This window comes from Octodon degus, unplaced genomic scaffold (genome assembly GCF_000260255.1).
Source record: "Octodon degus isolate 3935 unplaced genomic scaffold, OctDeg1.0 scaffold00045, whole genome shotgun sequence".
Lineage (NCBI taxonomy): Eukaryota > Metazoa > Chordata > Mammalia > Rodentia > Octodontidae > Octodon > Octodon degus.
This window is the reverse complement of record NW_004524621.1, coordinates 13,349,103-13,368,470: the sequence shown is the minus strand read 5'-3', so window position 1 is coordinate 13,368,470 and position 19,368 is coordinate 13,349,103. Positions and strand designations below refer to the sequence as shown.

The following is a 19,368-nucleotide window of genomic DNA, read 5'->3' as shown; positions in this document are numbered from 1 at the left end:
AGTAAACTTCCCTGGCAAAGACAAAGAATCTGACATATATATATATATATATATATCACAAATGTCATGGCAGTAAACTTCCCTGGCAAAGACAAAGAATCTGACATACAGTTGAGTCATACAGAACTCCAATTAGCTACTACAAAAAAAAAAAAAAAAAATCGATAGCCATGCATACCATACTCAAGATTCCAGAAATTCAACACAAAAATAGAATCATAATAGCTACTAGGGAAAAGAAACTAATCACTTATACAGGAAACTCTGTAACAATCACAGCGACTTCTGAGCACGCATCCTCAAGTCAAGGAAAAGATGTAGCGAAGTATTTCAAGTTCTAAAGGACAACCTTCAACCAGACTGATGAACTTTGCAAAACTTTCACAACTGATGGAGAAATAGATACTTTCATGAAAAAGAACAGCTGAGGAGATTTATGCCCACAAAACCAGCAGCACTCCAAAATGTCTGAAGGACATTCTAGAAAGAGATAAGTACAAAAACTCCGTGAACTCCAGCAGAAGGAATCCAATAGACAAGGCAGAGAGGGGGAAAAAAAAAGAGGGAAAGCCAACAACAGGAAAATAACATGACAAGGGTAAGTCAATACATATCAGTTATAACCATCAATGTTAATGGTCTCAATTCACTAACCAAAGGACACAGACTGGCAAAATAGTATCAAGAAGTAAGATCCAACAATATGCCATACACAAGAAACACATTTAATTCAAAAAGAAACTCAATGACTAAACATCAAAGGATGAAAAACAATACTCCACATGACAGTAACCCAGAAAAAGGGGTAGCTATCCTATTTGCAGATAAAGTGAATTTCAAGCAAAAATAGTTTATGAGAGACAAAGAAAGAGGCTGGGGAGATAGCTAAGTAGAATAGGCACTTGCTTGGCAAGTGCAAAGGCCTGAGTTCAATCCCTGGTTCCACCAAAAAAACCAACCAAACAAACAAACAAAGAGACAAAGAAAGTTACTACATCCTTGTAAAGGGAACAATCCAAGAAGAGATAACAATCATAAATATATTTAACAAATATCAGTGCACCCAACTATATAAAACAAATACAAAACAGGCATGAAAAAATCTAATAAGCACGAATATAACTGTATTGGGGGAATCTCAAGACATCACTTTCACAAAAAAAGAGATCAACTAGACAAAAAAAAATCAAAAGTAAAACACTAAAACTGAACCAAACATTTGAACAAATGGACTTGGTAGATGTCTATAGTATTCCACCCCACAACACCAGAATACACATTCTTCTCAGCTACACATGGGATATTCTCCAAAACATACTAGCACATAGAAGATGCTTAAGTAAATGCAAAGGAACTGAAATTACTCCATGCGTATTATCAGACAACAGTATAATGAAATTGGAAGTCAACAGCAAAAGAAACTACAAGAACTTCATAAACACATGGAAATTAAGTAGCACCCTCCTGAACAACCAAAAGGTCACAGATGAAATTAAGTAAAAAATTAGGAAAGTTTTTACAATTAAATGATAACAACAATACAATTTACTGGACATTTTGGGACACACTGAAAGCAGTCCCAAGAAGTAAATCTATAGCAGTGAATACCTGTATCAGAAAAACAGAGCAAATGAAAATAACTTAATGGTGAACCTCAAACTTGCTGAACATGAAAACTGAACCCATACCTTTCACCATGCACTAAATTTGAAATGGAACAAAGAACTAAATATTAAAACAGAAATATTAAATCTGCTAGAAGATAGAATAGGCAGAACTCTTGAAGACATTGGTGTAGACAAAAACTTTATGAATAAAACCTTGATTGCACAAGAACTATCACAATAATCAACAACTGGGATCTCATTTTACTAAAATGTTTCTGCATAGTGAAAAAACCACAACAGAATGAAGAGACTATCTACAATGTGAGAAAAAATGTTTGCTGGCCATTCCTCAGACAAAGGATTACTATCAAGGACATATAAAGAGCTAATAAAAGGAGCAGGGGAAATAGTTTGGCAGTCTAGTGCCTGCCTGGCAAGCCAAAGCACCTGACTTGGATCACTGGTACTGCATGCCATGCCATTCCTAGAACCCCAACATGCAACGTAGACCACCAAAACCACATGTGGTGGCACACATCTGTAATCCCAGTGCTGCGGAGGCTGAGACAGGGAGATCACTATGTACCAACAGACCTCCCAAATTTAAAGACTCAATCCAAAAATAGGCATCTGACATGAATACACATTTTTTTCCAGATGAAGAAATACAAATGGCAAAAAAATGTTCAACATCACTGGTCACTCAAAAGATGCAAATTAAAACACTGAGATTATATCTTATCCTAGAAAGAATGGCTATTATCAAGAAATCAGTAACAAATGCCAGCTGGGGAGATAGTTCAAAGGCATAAGCCTGGCAAGCTCAAGGTCTTGAGTTCAATCCCTACTACCAAAAAAATTTTAAAAATAAAAAATTTAATGATGCTCATTTATTAAAAAAAAAAAAAAATGCTGGCCAGGGCTGCGGGGAAAAAGGAACCCTTCTCTCCACTGTTGGTGGGAAGGCTAACTTGTGTGACTACTGTGGAAATCAGTGTGGAGAGTCCCAGATAAACTAGGGTTAGAGGTCCCATTTGACCTAGCTATTCTTCTTCTGGGTATCTTCCCAGAATTAAAAACATCATACCACAGTGATATATGTGCACCTATGTTTATAGCAGCACAATCTGTCATAGTTAGATCTTGGAAAGACCCAAATGCCCATCAAATGAGGAGTAGATAAAAAAGATGTGACTTTCTTATACAATGCTGTACTGTTCAGCCATAAAGAATAAACTGGAGACTTTTATAGGTAAACAGACACAAATGAAGACCATACTCTTAAATGAAATAAAACAGAGATGCACATGTGTAAATAGCGTTGTCTCCCTAGTGTGAGAAAGAGTAAACAAGATCCACAGTGTACAACAGATGTTATAAAATGGGAAGAAACTTCAAAAGGAAAGGGAAACTGGGATGGAAGAATGGAGAAAAGAGGGAAAGAGGAGGGAAAAAAAAAAAAATATATATATATATATATACACACACACATATATATGATAGTTAAAATAGTTATACTAACAAGTTTCTCTTAGTTCATTGAAAGAAAGGTTTGTGTTAATATTGTTTGGACAATTACATGCCAATATCTTGTACTGAGTAACTTTTTTTTTTTTTTTTGTACCAAGAATTGAACTTACAACATCACACTTATAAAGCAGGCACTGTGCCACTGACCTATATCCCTGGCCCCTGAATACAGATAAGCACTTGCACTTTTTAACTACTACTACTACTTTCTTTCTTTCTAAAGTTATTCATTCTAAAGTTATTCATTCTAAAGTTATTCATTCTCCACAGGGGCCAGGGAGATGGCTCGTGTAGAATAAGCACTTGCCTGGCAAGCGCAAGGGCCTAAGTTCAATCCCTGGTTCCGCCAAAAAATAAAAAATAAAATAAACCCACTCCACAGACACACATTGGCTACTGATCGCTCTGACCACACTAAAAAGTACAATGTTGTTCTCTAAAATTATTACAAGCAAATTCTCTTCTACATAAAAGGCAGAATCAGGCACTATCATAACTGCTTTACAAACTTTTCCTCAAGAACATTTATATCCAATCTTTGATTCTCAAAGAATATGTTATATATTCTGTATAAAAGATTGAGATCACCCATGGCAAGCCCTCTCTCACACCAGATCTATTGTTATTTTTTCTACAACTACAATAGTTCAGACATACTTTTGTCCTCCTTTAATTACCCATCTCCATTGTTATTCCAGACTCTCCAGACCCATTTCTAAAAGGAATAAAGCAGCTGAAGCTTTGGTTATGTTTTCTGCTTTTGATAAATGAACTTTTAGACCAAAACTGGACTGCCTTTCATAAAGATTTTCCTCCAACAAAGATTCAGGCCCAAGGGAGAATGCCTAGGGGAGAATATGTGCTTGTTAAAAGAGCCCACTAAATCTTTAAAAACATGCTAAAGAAAAGGGGAGAAGGGGCTGGGGAGCTAGCTCGGTGTGCTAAGCGCCTAAATGGCAAGCACAAAGATTGGAGTTCAATCCCCAGTACACCCAGGCACGCCATGTGAGACCCTCTAGCAAATAAATAATTAAATAATTTTAAAAAAGAAGAGTGCTTTGGGCCAGATAGCTCAGGGGATTAAAGCACCTGCTTAGGCAGACACAGGGGCCAGGGTTCAATTCCGGGCCTGCTGTGCCAGCCCCACTCCCAGGGCACACTGAGAGAGCAACTGAGACTGGGCATGGTAGCATGTGCCTGCAATCCCAGCACTTGGGAGGCTGAAAAACAGGAAGGATCACTACAAGTTCAATCTGTGTAGTCAGAACCTGTTGACCCTGTACATGTAATGTATTTCTTTTTAAATTAAAAAGAAAAGTGGAGAAATAGTCAATCCCACAAATGATGCTACATAAAGCTCTAATTACTCTTTAATTTTTTCAATCTTAACAATCAAGGTCAAACCCTGCAAAACAACACTGGTTCCCTAAGCCCACACACACAGAGCACTTACTAGTTGTGTAAAAAGACATTAAGGCTTTAAGAGGTCCTGTTTCTTTATTAATATGGGGTTGAGCACTTAACTGCATTGTCAAATGGAAAGGACAAATTTGGTTACCAGCATGGTTGGTAAAGCCTTTGGGAGAGACCCAATTTCCAAGGCTGAGAACCTCTATTTGGAAAAGAGAAACCCACTTCCTTTCCTGCTGCCAGAGACAACTAAACCTCCCATAATGAACTGTGGGAGCCTAAAATGAGTAATTCAAGGAGCAGATGAAGTCCTTCAACACACAAGACAACAAAAGATCCCTGAAATACTCTTCCTGGCCATGCATGCCATAGTCAGCTGTCATTGTTGCTTTGTTATTAACTGCTCTTTTTCTCCTTGTCTAGTCTGTAAAATCAAAATGAAGGCATTGACAAGCCAAAAACAATACCATGTCTGTCTTGCTAAACAACTGCTTAAAGAAACAAAAAGAGGAAGATGTGGAGTTCCGTTCCTTGTGATACCCAAATAGTCAACATCTACTGAGACTGACTGAGGCGGGGGTGGGACTGCTAAATCCAAGGAGCAGGAACATCTTGAAGATGAGATGTTTTGCCAACTCACACAGATGGGCCTTGCAGGGAAACAAGGAAGTTCCTGAGGGGACAATTAGATAAAAGTAATTCAGCCAGTCACTTTGCCTTGCTTGCCTGCCTTGCTACCTGATGCAAACATCTGCTTTAGCAGAAAACTAGCTTTTTTATTCCTCAATAAATCTGAGTCTCAGTCAGTTAGGGGCTTCATTTTAATGGGGTGCTCTGTCCCTGCCCTCAGGGTGGGCTGAGCTGACCATTAAAAAAAAAAAAAAGAAAAAAAGAAACATTAAAAAAAAATTTTTTTTTTAAAATGGGGTGCTCTGATCCTCCACAAAGATATTGTCTGTCTCTTGTGCCTTCATTTGTCTCTCCTGCCTTCATTCATCTAACTTGGTAGCTCAGGCTGGCCTTGAAATCACTATGTAGTTCAGGCTGATCCCAAAGTCCTAGCAATCCTCTCACTCAGCCTCCCAAGTACTGGGATTACAGCCATACACCATCACACCCAGGTAGAGCTTATGTTCTTAACCACTATTTTAACACTGCATCTCCTAGTAAAGAGGAAAGGTGGCATGGCCACAGCTACTGGTATAAGTAGCTCAAGGGGCAGTCCCTAGCTCTTATAGTGCCTGATTTCTTAAGCCAAGATAGAAAGATTACACACATACAGAAAAGAATATTGAGAGTTTAGGGTTATTTCAGTTCCACAAGCATTTAATTACCTGTCCCAGCAATGCCATGAGACGAGATGGAGGCACTACACTGACTTCCCCAGCTAAGGCCTGGGCAATTGCTGCTCTTCTTTTCTCTTTGCTACTTCCATCTGGGTATGCCTAAAAAAAGGAGAGGAGGTAGCATTACTGCCAAAAAATAACGACAAGATATAAGTGTCTATTTAAAATAAACAAGCAACTGGACTCTTTTAGAATATTTTGCTGAGTTTACACACCTATAATATTCAAATAACGGAACTTAGAAAAAAAGGGGTATACAGATGAATGTCCATTTTGTGTCTGTGTATTCAAAGTGGTTGGGATAGATATATAGTTACATTCTCTTAATGAATAGAATGATTTGTTCTAATAGTGTTTGTAAATAGGATCTCAAGTCCGCATCTTGTACAGCAATTATCCACTAAGAAGAATATATGCAGTGTATTAGTTATTGAAACTGTACTACCGATTTGATTTGAAACTGTCTCATTGCTATCTGTTTATCAATAAAATTTTGAAAAAAATAAAATAAAATAAACAAGCTAAATATTCCAAGAAGAAAAAACATGAAACTACCCAGTTAAACAGGGGATTTATTGAATCAATTTAGTTTTTTTAAATGGCTTTTGAGTTCTACCACTAACATCTCAAAAGTATGAGGGAAATGATGTCAGCCAATGCACAGTCCAAGTAAACATGACCAGAGCTAGAAATATTTTTCTAGTTTTTGAGATAATTTATAGAAGCAAAGGACTCTCTTATATTAAAATTGTCTTTCAATCAAATGACTCCCAACCCTAAAGCACTTCATCATCTCTAACATAAATCCAGTTCTAGTAATATAAATTCCTTTCCTTCATTCTCATGGTCTCTTGTAAATTTATGTCAACTTTGCATTACCCAGTGCCTATTAAATTTTTCTTCCTTTTGTTCTGACCAGTGAAAGCTCAGATGGGAAAGAAGCACACTTGCACACATGCATGCACACAAAATACAAGGTTTTAGAGGAATAAAGTATCATTTACCATGTTCTACCAGTATACATAATCACTCAAAGGCACCAGCTTCTGGGGATGGAAATGGCTGGATAAAACTCTTATTGACACAAATGCTCAGAGAACATACTAGCAACCTGGAAGCCTTGCAGGGTCAAATAAACACTTGGGCTAATGTGGAAATGATAGCACAATAAAATTTTCACTTTTTTTTTTGTTTTTAATAACTTTGAACTTTTTTTTTTTTTTTGCCATGGTGGCGGTGTTATGGATCAAATCCAGGGCCTTGTGCCTTCACCTCTTTACTAACTAATACACAACCTCAAAATTAGGAGTGTAGATAGAAGACTCAACACACTCAGAAAACTCAATAAGACTGTTTTCTCTAATATATTTTAGCCAACATATATAAAGAAAAAAGCGTCCTCAAAAATTAAATCAAAATCATAAAATATCCAATGAAATGGTTTTAAAAATTACAGCATATTTTCAGTTAACAAGTATCTTTGTAAGTAGTCATACCTCACGAGGATCAAAATAAGACCTCGCCAGGAGATTCTCCAGATGAATATACCGCTTTGGCTGTGTCTGTTTTAACATGATCATGGGGTCAGTTTGTCTCAGAAGTGACCTGGCAGCACCCAGTTCACGGAGCTCTATCAACTCCAAAACCACCTGGACAAAGGAAAGAAAATGGATGTCCCAATGCATTGCCTTATTAATATTCCTATTTCAGTAAGATTCCTGACACAGATAATGTCACCATAATGATTTCCAACGCTGAGAAATGCTCCTTTTCTACTAGCAATTCCAAGTGAACAACTTAAATAACAACTTCAATTCTTCAAACTCTGTCTTTCACTTTTATCTACCAACCCAGCCTTGTTTAGAACACAGATCTTAAAGAAAACTAACAACGGGAATATCTCCATGGGCTCCAGAGAAACCGTTCTCTGGAAGTAAAGGAGTTACTGGACTTAAATGGGTCATAAAAAACTAAACCTACTTCATTTTTTCTATTTCAAATAATATGGCAATTTCCAGAAAATCCACTCCAAGGCAGGTGTGGTAGTGAACACTGATAATCCTGGCACTTGGAATGTTGAAGCAGAAGACGACAGTGAGTTCGAGGCCAGCCTGAACTACATAATGAGATCCTGTCTCATAAAGGGTGAAAAAAACACTGCAGAAAATCCACTCTGTTCTCTCCTGCTTGCTGCCTGTCTCTCCCTCCTTTTTTCCTCCATGGTTATTCCCTTGTTGATTCCTATTTTGTAAGTTTATTTTTCATATTTGTCTTCTCAATGTTGTTTTATGATAAATAATTTGATCTCTGTCCTAGGATCCTGGGCTGGAGCTTCTAAAACCTTGGAATTTTGCCAGTAACAGATAAGTCTAAGCTAGGCATGGTGATGCACACCTGTAATCCCAGCACTTGGGAGGCTGAGACAGGAGGACTGTAGCAAGTCTGAGGCCAGTGTGGGCTGCATATTGAGTTGAAGGTCAGTTTGAACTACATAAAGAGACTTTATCTCAAAAACAAACAGATACATCTTTGAGTCCCTTTGATCACACTGGAGTTTATGCTAAGACAATGGCTAAGGATAAGGACTGGTTCCCAGAAAACCCAAGCATATGGTTAGGTTTAGGCTGAGCCACTCCAACATCTAGAGTAAAGGAGGAGGCTTAATACTGAATCTAAAATTCAATTATCAATCATGTCTACCCAATGAAATCCCAATAAAAATGTCAATGAGAGGACCCACCCATCAGCTCAGTTGTTTGGGGCCAGGGAGATGGCTCAGTGGAATAAGTGCTTCCCTGGCAAGCACCAGGGCCTGAGTTCAATCCTCAGTTCTGCCAAAAAAAAAAAAAGTCAATGAAACCTCCTGGTTGGTGAACACATTGACAGTGTCAGATGAGTGATACACACCAATTTCAGAGATGGTAGCACAGCTCTGCATTCAGACCTTCTCAGACTGTGCCCTGCGTGTCTCTTCATTGAGCTGCTCTTGATCTACATCTTTGATAATAAAACTGTAATCATAAGCATAGAGCTTTTCTTGAGCTCTGAGTCATTCCAGAAAATTATTAAATCTGAGTGGGTCATTGGAAACTCTCCCCTCCAATTTTTCTTTTCTTTTTTTTTTTTTTTTTTTGGTGGAACCAGGGATTGAACTCAGGACCTGGCACATGCCAGGCAAGTGCTTATTCTACTGAGCCATCTCCCTGGCCCTGCCTTTTTTTTTTTTTTTTTTTGAGGCAGGGTCTCACTATGTAGTGCAGGCTGGCCTTGAACTCACCACAATCCTGCCTGAATCTCCTGTGCTGGGATTACAGACATGTACCACCACTACTGGTTGAGATCCTCTAAATCTGTAGCCAAGTGATAAGTGTGGGTAGCCTGCACATGCTCAAAGTTAGTATCTGAAGTAAAACCAATCCTGTAGAGGACTGACACTTGTGTGGTCTGCACTAAGTACAGGTGGTAAGGGCCAAAAATGAATCACAGTACACCAGATCAGTTAAGAAATACAGTGGAGCGTCCCTTCATAAACTTACTTCATTCCAAATCCTGGAAAAGATGGCTATGTTTGTGTTTGTGTAGGAAAGACAGACATAGTTATAGTCATCACTCAATACAGAGTTTGCAAATAAAAACAAAATTTTGCTAACACTTCTGGTTGGGAACCAAACTGTTTACAAACAAACATGTTCCTGAACCAAAGTGCTGTTGTACTTAGAATTTCCCTGAATTCAATCCCAAGCATTGCAAAAAAAATTTCCATTTGAGAACATACTTGATTTTCCAAGAAAGAAAAAAATACATGCTGTCAACTGTGAGTTTTATAAATTACAATCCTATGGTGCTTCACTGATGCTTTAGGAGGTCAAGTTCAGGAACTGGACAACAACAAACCAACCCAAGGTTAAAAGCATTACCACCACTCTTACCTGTTCATAGAGATCAATAAGTGTTTTGTCTGGCAATTTCAATGACTGTATAGCCTGTAAAACAGTATCCCAATGGCCACTATTAATGTCAGCCACAAAACTCTCGATACTGTCCACGGTATTCAGAGACACAGTAGTTTCCTCCTGTAAGGTAGCCAAAGCCCGATGTAAACTGTTCTCCTTCAGGTACTGCATAATAAGACGGATCACACTGAAAGAAAGCAAGTCATCGAGCTCAGAAAGCCTCACTCACCAGAAGCCAAAAGTAAAATTCACTCCAGCTTACTTCTCCTACTCAATCATTTTTCTTTTTAAACTACCTTCCATTTCTTTTTTAAGGCAAGGTCTTGCTATGTGGTCCAAACCAGACCCTATGTAGCCAAGGCTGGCCTCAAATTCACAGCAATCCTGCCTCAGCCTCCCAGGTGCTAAGATTCCAGGTATATGCCACCCATCATAGTTCACTATTTTCCATTTCTTTAGTGTATAAAACTTTCACAAAATCACAATATCTAAGTTCCAAGTACCCCCATCCTAGAGACCAAAGAATCACTTGCCCAAAATGTCTAAGTCAGAAAAGGAACTGGTACCAATAACTCTTATCTCTTAAGCCACCCAGGTTCTTACTAAATCTTGTAACTGTAAAATCGTATGCTTTAGTTGTTTTAAACCTATTCTAGTTATTGACAAAAATATCAATGACTTAAGGTTTTTTTAATAACAAAAATGAACTAGTATTTTCTTAATGGGATTTGCTGAACACAAAGAAGCAGCATTGTATGTAAAACCAGAATACAGCTATGCCTCATTTACAAAAATCATGTCAGCTTTTAGTCAGCTACTCAAAACAACCCTGTGAGATAGATTTATCTCAAATTTACAGGTGAGGATATGACCAATAACAAATAAATGGAAAAATGAGGATCTGAACTGGCAGTGTGGCTTTTGAGCATATATATATCCCTGATGAGAAAGCATTCACCACCTTAAAAACTCCAGCAAAGCTGGTCTTGGTGGCACATGCCTGTAAGCCCCACACTTAGGAGGCAGACCACTGTGAGTTTGAGACCAGCCTGGATTACAGAGTGTGAGTGAGTGTGTGTGTGAGAGACAGACAGACACACGCACACGCACACGCACGCGCACGCACACACACAGGGAGGAAGGGAGGGAAAAAAAAGAACTTTCTACTTACGGTAATCTTTTTTTTTTTTTTTTTTTTTGGAGGAACCAGGGATTGAACTCAGGCCCTTGCACTTGACAGGGAAGCACTTATTCTACTGAGCCATCTCCCTGGTCCCAACAGTAGTCTTTTCCTCTCATGCCCTTTTACTGGAGGTCTAGACCTCCAATATTCTAGTACGGTACTATTTTCCTTAGCAGTTCCATTGACTTCCACCCTGAATTCCCCAAATGAGATGCCCTTCTCCCAAAAGATCTTACATTTACCACTGCAGAAGTCAAATCCACTACCTTCAAGCAGAATATAATAAAGAGCCAAAAGCTTTACCATTCAAATTGGAGTCTGGTCACTTACCATGACCATGGGCAAGTCAGTTAATATCTCTGTCCCTATTTCCTCATCTGTTAAGAAAAAATGCCATCCTAGAAAGTCAGAAAGAGTAGGCTACGCTATAAAAGCAAGCTTAACATAAACTGATAATAAGAATATGCAGCAAATATTAGCGCTATGGCACAGTCAAGGTTGGGAGAATGGTCATTATAGCTATCACTCAGGCTCCAAAAGCATTAAGTCCTTTCCACCTCCTGTACTAACTTAGTTATCTTAACCTCCAGCACTTCTTATTATCTTGTTTTATTTTTCTCACTTCCTACAATCTGTTGCGCTTAGTACCTTACTTGTAATTTTTGTCTACTATTTGTATTCCCCAGTTAAAACATGCATCCTGCAGGGTAAGAGTTGTCTGTTTTTCTTCACTACTGTGTTTCCAACATTTTGAAAAGAACATAGTAGTCTTTAGTATTTGTTCAATGAATAAACTTTCCTGCCTCCCGCAGAAGGTCTTTACTGGCCCTCTTTTCCTCATACTCAAAACACAAATCTGCTATTTGCTAATTTAATTAGGAATTGGCAAGGAGAGCTAAACGGTGCAGTCCTGAAACGTCCATTAAGGATATTATTTGTCAAGCTCCATTGCCCTGACTCTTCCCCCACTACTACCAGCCATCACTCTTACGGCCCAATCTCTAGATTCTGTCAACCCTTTGTGGCCAGAGAGCTCACAAGCAAACCAAAACTGGGCATCTGATTGGGCCTGATAAAACAGCCAGCCATTCGTTTATTCCTAAAGCAATAACTAAGTCTCTCTGGTATGCTAGGCACTGGAACTACACGGAAAAAGGCGCCCCCAGACGCCAGCACAGGCCAGTGGGGCAAGGGGAGGGGCTAAGTGGGTAGGAACTGACAATACTAGGTAGGAGTACTAGGCTGAGGAAAGCAAAGGGTCCAGTCTGCCAAGTGTGCCTTTCCCCAGGGCCGCGCCGCTTCTCGTGGAGCTTTGGGCTTCAAACTACTATTCTGTAAGCCCACTTCGGAAGCAGTCAGGTCCAAAAAGTTTCTCTATGGAGAAGAAATTGCCCTCCGGTTCCAAACCCTTAGACGCTTCCCACTCGGTACCCTCCACCTGAACCATTAACTCTCCGACCCCCGCCACGCCGCAAACATCCGCAGTCACTGGACTCACTCCGAGGACTCGATTTCAATGGACATAGCTGCAGCTCTCCGAGTACAGGCCTAAAACAACACTCTCTGCCTCCGCCGCGGAACACACGGACGACACTTCCGTTGGCCTCTTACATCACTTCCGGCCGACGTCGCAGCCTAAAAGGGACGCACCGAGTGAAGGGGCGGGGAGTGCGTAGGGCGGCGCCTCGACGCATGCTCAGTGGAAACGCGTCTTCTAAGCTCGTTTTGTGAGCGCGACAGAGCGGGAGAGCTGGGGGGTGGCGTATCAGCTGAGTAGGTCAGGATGACCTAAAACTAGTGGCAGTTCTTGCCTTCCTTCGCTCTTCTCGGGCTGGGATTACAGGCGTGTGTGTCAGCACACAGCACGCTTGTTTGCTTGCGTGCTTGTGTACAGTTTTATTTGGTTTGGGCTAGATTCCAAGCAGAAAGCACCGGCCTTGGCCTGGGAGGAGACAGCCCCCTCCCCCAGCATCTCCTCGAAATGGTCATTTCGCCTTCATCTTGCCCCAGGCTATGGCCCTCATGGCCCTGGCTGTCCATTAGTGATAATCCCGCTCTGTCCCAGAAGCCAGAGTCCCCCTTCTGTATGCTAAATGACACTGGCCTCTGTGCTTGATGTTAATAAAGACGCTGCATACTAAAATTCTTTTTCACTCAGCTACAGCCCAACCTTCTGTGATGCGTTCCTCCTCATGGTTAAGGTGAGCAGCCCAAAGACTGCTAATTAGAAGTACAGGTTCGGAAATACTGCTTTCATTTGATGCAGTTTATTAGATTTAAAGATAAGGCTCAATGTACAGTACTTCACTGAGAAGTACAGTTGAAACCAATGAAACATCCAGTATTTCTAGGAAAAGTTGAGTTTAAAAAAAAAAAAATAACTTTAAAACCAAAACGTGGTTTAATTAACAGGACTATTTGGGACCCAGTTGGGAATATACTGGCAAGTAATTAATTACTCCTGTAGTCCCAGCCCTTGGGAGGCTGAAATAGGTTGATCACCAAGAGTTCGAGACCGGCCTCAACCACGTGAGGAAAGCCTATCAAAGAAATTATATATATTTGGGACCCAATTAGGATTTGCATACTCAATTCTTGTAAAGAACTAAATTACTTAATAGCATTTTCAACTAAGTAGTTGAAAAAGGTTTTGCTGCAGTAGTAACATTATTGGAATAATTGTAAGTGGAGTTAGTGGAAGAGGATTGATAAGGTGTGAGTGGGGGATAGTAATAGGGCTTTTTTTAGCATTTTAGAAATGTCATTTAGTTTTTGTATTGTTTGTGGATGGAAATAGGGTAAGCGTTGTTAAGTAAGTTATTCTTATGTAGAAATATAAGTTAAGTAGGGCTATGATGGCTATAAATATATTTTTTACTAGTTCTTAAATAATTACTCATTTAGGGGAAAAGCAGGCTAAGGGTGGCAAGCCTCCTAGGGATAGAAGGTTTATTAGGATAATAATAATAATAATGGGAGGAGAGTTGCTTCATACGTGGGATACTGATGATGTAGCTAAATTATTGTTAATATAAAGTATGGCGAATATTGAAATAGGATAATGTAGATATTTAAATAAAGTAGTTGAAGGGTTATAATTTAGTACTGCAAGTATTTATCCTATGTGAGTGATTGATGAGTATGTTAGGATTTTTCATAGTTGTGTTTGGTTTAATCCTCCTCATCCTCCTAGTAGTGTTGATAGGATAGCTGAGGCAAGCATAAAGGGTTTAATTGTTGGAAAATTTTGAAATAAAATAGATAATGGTGTAATTTTTTTGTCATGTGAGGAGTATTATTCCTGATAATAAAGGTACTCAGAAGTGGAAGGGAGCTGAACCTAATTTTATAATTAAAGATAAGGGTCCCCACACTCTGCTGCCAGCTCCCCAGCAGAGAAGCTGAGGTCAACATTAAATCTGAAATATAATGCAGACAATTAAGTGCATTGTTGTGGAAGATGGTGCTGTTGGTAAAACATGTCTCCTGACATCCTACACAACAAATTTCCATCTCAATATGTACCAGCTGGGGCCAGCCAGACTAAAGCGCCCACAGCTGGGGTTGGATCCCCACCTTGCCATTACAGCCCTGCCCCCCTGGGGCATGCTGAGACAGCAGTTGAGACTGGGCGTGGTGGCATGTGCCTATAATCCCAGCTCTTGGGAGGCTGAACACAGGTGTATTACTATGAGTCCAATCTATGTAGTAAGACCTTGTAGACCCTGTACTAAATAACAAAAAAAAAAAAAAGAATATGTATCAACCATTTTTAACAATGATTGTTAGAGAGCCATATACTCTTGGCCTTTTTGATACTGCAGGGCAAGAGGATTATGACAGATAATGACCACTGAGTTATCCACAAACAGATGTATTTTTAGTCTGTTTTCAGTGGTCTCTGCTTCCTCATTTGAAAATATGAAAGAAAAGTGGATGCCCAAGATAACTCACCACTGTGCAAAGACTGTTTTCTTGCTTGTCAGGACCCAAAGTGATCTCAGAGGTGACTCCTCTATTATTAAGAAACTTGCCAAGAGCACTCAGAAACCTATCACTCCAGAGACTGCTGAAAAGCTGGCCGGAGACCTGAAGGCTGTCAAGTATGTGAAGTATTCTGCACTCACACAGAAAGGCCTAAAGAATGTGTTTAATAGGGCCGGGGAGATGGCTCAGTGGAATAAGCGCTTCCCTGGCAAGCACAAGGGCCTGAGTTCAATCCCCAGTTCTGCCAAAAAAAAAAAAAAAAAAGAATGTGTTTAATGAAGCAATATTGGCTGCCCTGGAGCCTCCAGAACCAAAGAAGAGCCGCAAGTGTGTGTGATTGCTGTGAACATCTCTTCAGATGACTTGCTGCACAGCTGGTGTCAGCATCATACTAAAAGCAATCAAACTGAAGATTAAAAATTAAGATTCGTTTCTGCATTAAAAAAGATAAGGTTAAGATGAATGAAATGGTTTGGTTATTAATGTGGAAAATTGTTCACTGGTCTGAATATATTATTCTGAGTATAGTAGATACTAATAGGATTGATTACTGATGCAGTTGCTTGTGATAGAAAATATTTTGTTGCAGCTTCTGTTAATCAGGGGTTGGGGGTCTGGGGAGATGGCTCAGTGGAATAAGCGCTTCCCTAGCAAGCGCAAGGGCCTGAGTTCAATCCCCGGTTCCACAAAAAAAATAAATAAATAAAATCAGGAGTTGGCTTTATTTGTTAAGATAGGGGTGATAGCTAGTATGCTTATTTCTAGACCAATTCATATTAGTAGTCAATGGGAGCTAAGGTAATTAATGTACCTATAATTAGTGTAGTGTAAATAATTGTTATCATGATGGTATTAATTAGTACAGGAAGGATATGAACCAACATTTTCCGGATATGGGCCTGATAAAGTAAAATGCAAATGTGTAAAAGGTTTGAGACTCAATTTAGTAGATTTTAAATCATATATATATATATATATATATATATTGTGTGTGTGTATGTGCTTTAAACAATTTATTTAACTGAAATGGACTTACATTTGTTTCTGAAGTGACTTCCATGTATTTTGATGTCTTTTCCCCATGGTGATTTCAGGATCTCCAAGCCAATATAAGTATTTTATAAATATTTGAATATTTTGGTATATACCTGCACAATACCTCAGCAATATCATTCAACAAGAAAAACACTGAAGAGTAAAGACTAGACACAATTACTAGGTACAGCGAAAATCTGCTGCAAATATTTCTGAGATAAGAAGGTACCACATACCTGTTCAACTAAGAAAACCACCCTTACAACACAGGATCATTTTATTTTTTACATAGGACCTAGAACACTTAATCTGCCAATTGGGTGCTGAATGGCAGAGCAATATCCCCAGTTTATGCCATGAATTCATAGGGAATAGGCTCCAACAACTCAAGTTCTTTCTCAGTCCTCACAAAGTGAGCTTCGCTGGGCGGGGCAGGCTGGTGCTTCGTTTGAACCCAGGTACCTTTCTCTTTGGCTTCCTTCTTTTTCTGATCATTTTCCTTGACACATTTCAGGAAACTATCAAGACTTTTTGACTGTTTAATATGCTCAATACACACATTAATCCTCTTGGCAAGTATCTTGCCCTTAACTTGCTTGTTTACAACAGTGCCAACAGCATGCTGGGTAATGTTGTAGACTCTTGCCGTTTTGCCATGGTAACATTTGTGAGGCATTCCTTTTTGCACAGTACCCATTCTCTTGATGTCTGTAATATCACCCTTTATGTAGATTTGCATGTATGTGGCCAAAGGAACAGCCCATGTTTTCTAAAAGGCCTGGAGAACATATACCAGGTTCCCCTCCTCTTGCCCTTTGTGTTAGTCATTTTGGCAAATTACTAGAAGATGGCAGTTCCAACCAAAAGGCTTTAAATCATATGTTACAAAGTTAACAATAATAAGGAAGTGTAGAGATATTAATGAATAATCACTAAGTTGCCCAGGCTGATGTAGGAGTATCACTGAAAGTTGGAGGCCAGCCTAGACTCTTGAGTTCAAGGACAGCCTGAACTATAAGTGACACATTGTCTCAGCAAATGAGGGCCAGTGAGATGGCTCAGTAGTATAAGCGCTTGCCTGGCAATCCCCGGTTCTACAAAAAAAAAAGCAAATGAATAAACAAAATTTGCAGTGCAATGATAAATCTATGTTGCAAAATTGTATGTTGAAATAATTTATTTGGGGACTTCCTGTTACCTTTTACTCTTACCTGAATTAACCCCCAATACCTGCCAAACAACTTCTTCATAGACACCCCCCCCACCCCCTTGTGCTGTAGTGCTAGCTACTCTTCCTTTTTATTGTTTTCCTTACTGGCGATTAAATGCAGGTCTTTGACCTGCGTTACATTCTCAGGCATTTTTTTGTTTTAAGACAGGGTCTCACTAAATTGCCCCAAGGTGGTTTGAATTTATAGACCTTCTGCCTCAGCCTCCCAGTGTGCTGGGGTTAGAGGCATGCACCACCGTGCCTGACTTCTGCCTCCTTTTTCAATCATCTTTTTGCCTTTTTACACTAATTGTGTGTGTGTGTTGCTGAGGGTAGAACTCAGGGCCTCCTACATGGTAGGCCAGCAGTATACCACTAAGCTATCATCTTAGCTCTGCCATCACCTTTTTTTTTTTTTTTTTCACTGTCAAAACCAAGAAACTTGTATTTATATAATTAGAATTCTCAAAATAGACAGTAGGCAATCAATATTTAAAGATTTAAAATTTCTGAATTTAGTTCACCTTATACCATATTTCCAAGAAAAATGAAACTTTTGCACAAGAAATTTAAATCATACCAAGATACACAAAAATGAAATTGTTCAAAAATTATTATAAAGAAAAAAATGATTAAAGCATATACATAAAAATATTATCTATGGAAGAACAAAATTAAATAGCACCTTATTCCACATTAGAAAGCAAAAAAAAAAAGGACCAAGTATTTTAAAAACTAGACTAATTAAAGGACTGAAAGAAAAGGTCTGTTCTCTTTGAATTTTATACTTAGCAAACATGCCTTTGAAAACTAAAAGTAAGATTTTCTAGTTATACAAACTTGAAATATTTTAATACCTCCAGAAGTAGCATATAGGAAATAACAAAGAGCATAATGCAAAAGGCAAGAGAAGTTGCAGTATGCTCCTAGATGAACAATAAAGAGGTCTCAATATGATAGTTATGCAGGACTATATAAAAATGTATTAGATGAACCCTTATTTAAAGGCCATTGCAGATTTCTATGAAACAGTACCAATCTTATGTTGCCATCAACTTCCTAAAGGACATGGTCTCCAAGATCACAAAGGTTAGGAGTCTAAATGTTTACTTCAACAGACTGGTGAGATATTCTGATGATTTCTGAGATATCCCTTCAGTATCCCATCTCATAACACAGAATATTTGATTTTTTTTCCTAATCTCTTACCCTCCCTGTGACCCCTCCACCCCTCACCATTTACAAAAGCTTTGTTTCCATTTTTTCCTTCTTTTCTTACTTTTTTTAAACTTTTCCCTTCTTTCCATTTCCTTCTCCCCTCCTCTGTTCCACATCCCATTTGAACACTTCTTCCTATTTCATAATACCTAGTATACATTTTGATATTTCTCAAACCAGAAAAACTACACAGTATTTACATACATGTGTCCAATTTATTTCTCCTAAGAGTATAGTCTCAAGGTGCATCCATTTACCTAGGAATGTCTCAAGTTTATCCTTCCTTATGGCAGAGTAGTACCCCATTGAATGAAAACTACATCTTCTTTACCCATTCATTAGTTGATGGGCATTTGGGTTTTATCCAAGATTTGGCTATCATAAGCTATGCCACTATAAACAAGAGTGTGAGAGCTGGTCGTGGTAGCTCATGCCTGTAATCCCAACACTTGGGAGGCTGAGGCAAGAGGATCATTTCTTCCCCCCCCCATAATTTTATTGAGAAACAAATAGCAATGAGACCATTTCAAACCAAATTGGTAGGACAGTTTCAGTAATTAACACATTGCATACATTCTTCCTAGTGGTTAATTGCTATACAAGATGCAGACATGATATCCTAACACCATTAGAACAAATCCCTCTATTCATTAAGAGAATGTAACTATATATCTATCCTAACCACTTTGAATACACAGATACAAAATGGACATTTATCTGTATCCCCTTTTTAATTTAGTTCCATTATTTGAATATTATAGGTGTGTTAACTCAGCAAAATATTCTAAAAGAGTCCAGTAGGCCATAATAGTACTGGGTCTTCCGCTTCACTGGCACTGTCAGAAATTGTTGACCTGAGTCCCTTACAGCTCAACATAACAGCATGGCT

General features: G+C 38.9%; 1 protein-coding gene and 1 pseudogene across 1 annotated transcript in view; one reads left to right on the top strand and one right to left on the bottom strand.

Moving 5' to 3' along the window:
• The window catches only part of Smu1 (SMU1, DNA replication regulator and spliceosomal factor), a gene marked incomplete at its 3' end in the record, with an annotated part of 29,847 nt that extends 17,192 nt beyond the window's left edge, over nt 1-12,655 (bottom strand). The window contains exons 1-4 of the mRNA XM_004632014.2: nt 12,528-12,655; nt 9,823-10,033; nt 7,390-7,542; nt 5,882-5,992 (exon numbers count right to left, since the gene is read on the bottom strand). Coding sequence (XP_004632071.1) covers nt 5,882-5,992; nt 7,390-7,542; nt 9,823-10,033; nt 12,528-12,553 — 501 coding nt within the window. The remainder of the gene's footprint in view (nt 1-5,881; nt 5,993-7,389; nt 7,543-9,822; nt 10,034-12,527) is intronic.
• A 1,803-nt stretch (nt 12,656-14,458) lies between these two features.
• LOC105742272 lies at nt 14,459-15,353 on the top strand (annotated as a pseudogene).
• The last annotated feature ends 4,015 nt before the right edge of the window (nt 15,354-19,368 follow it).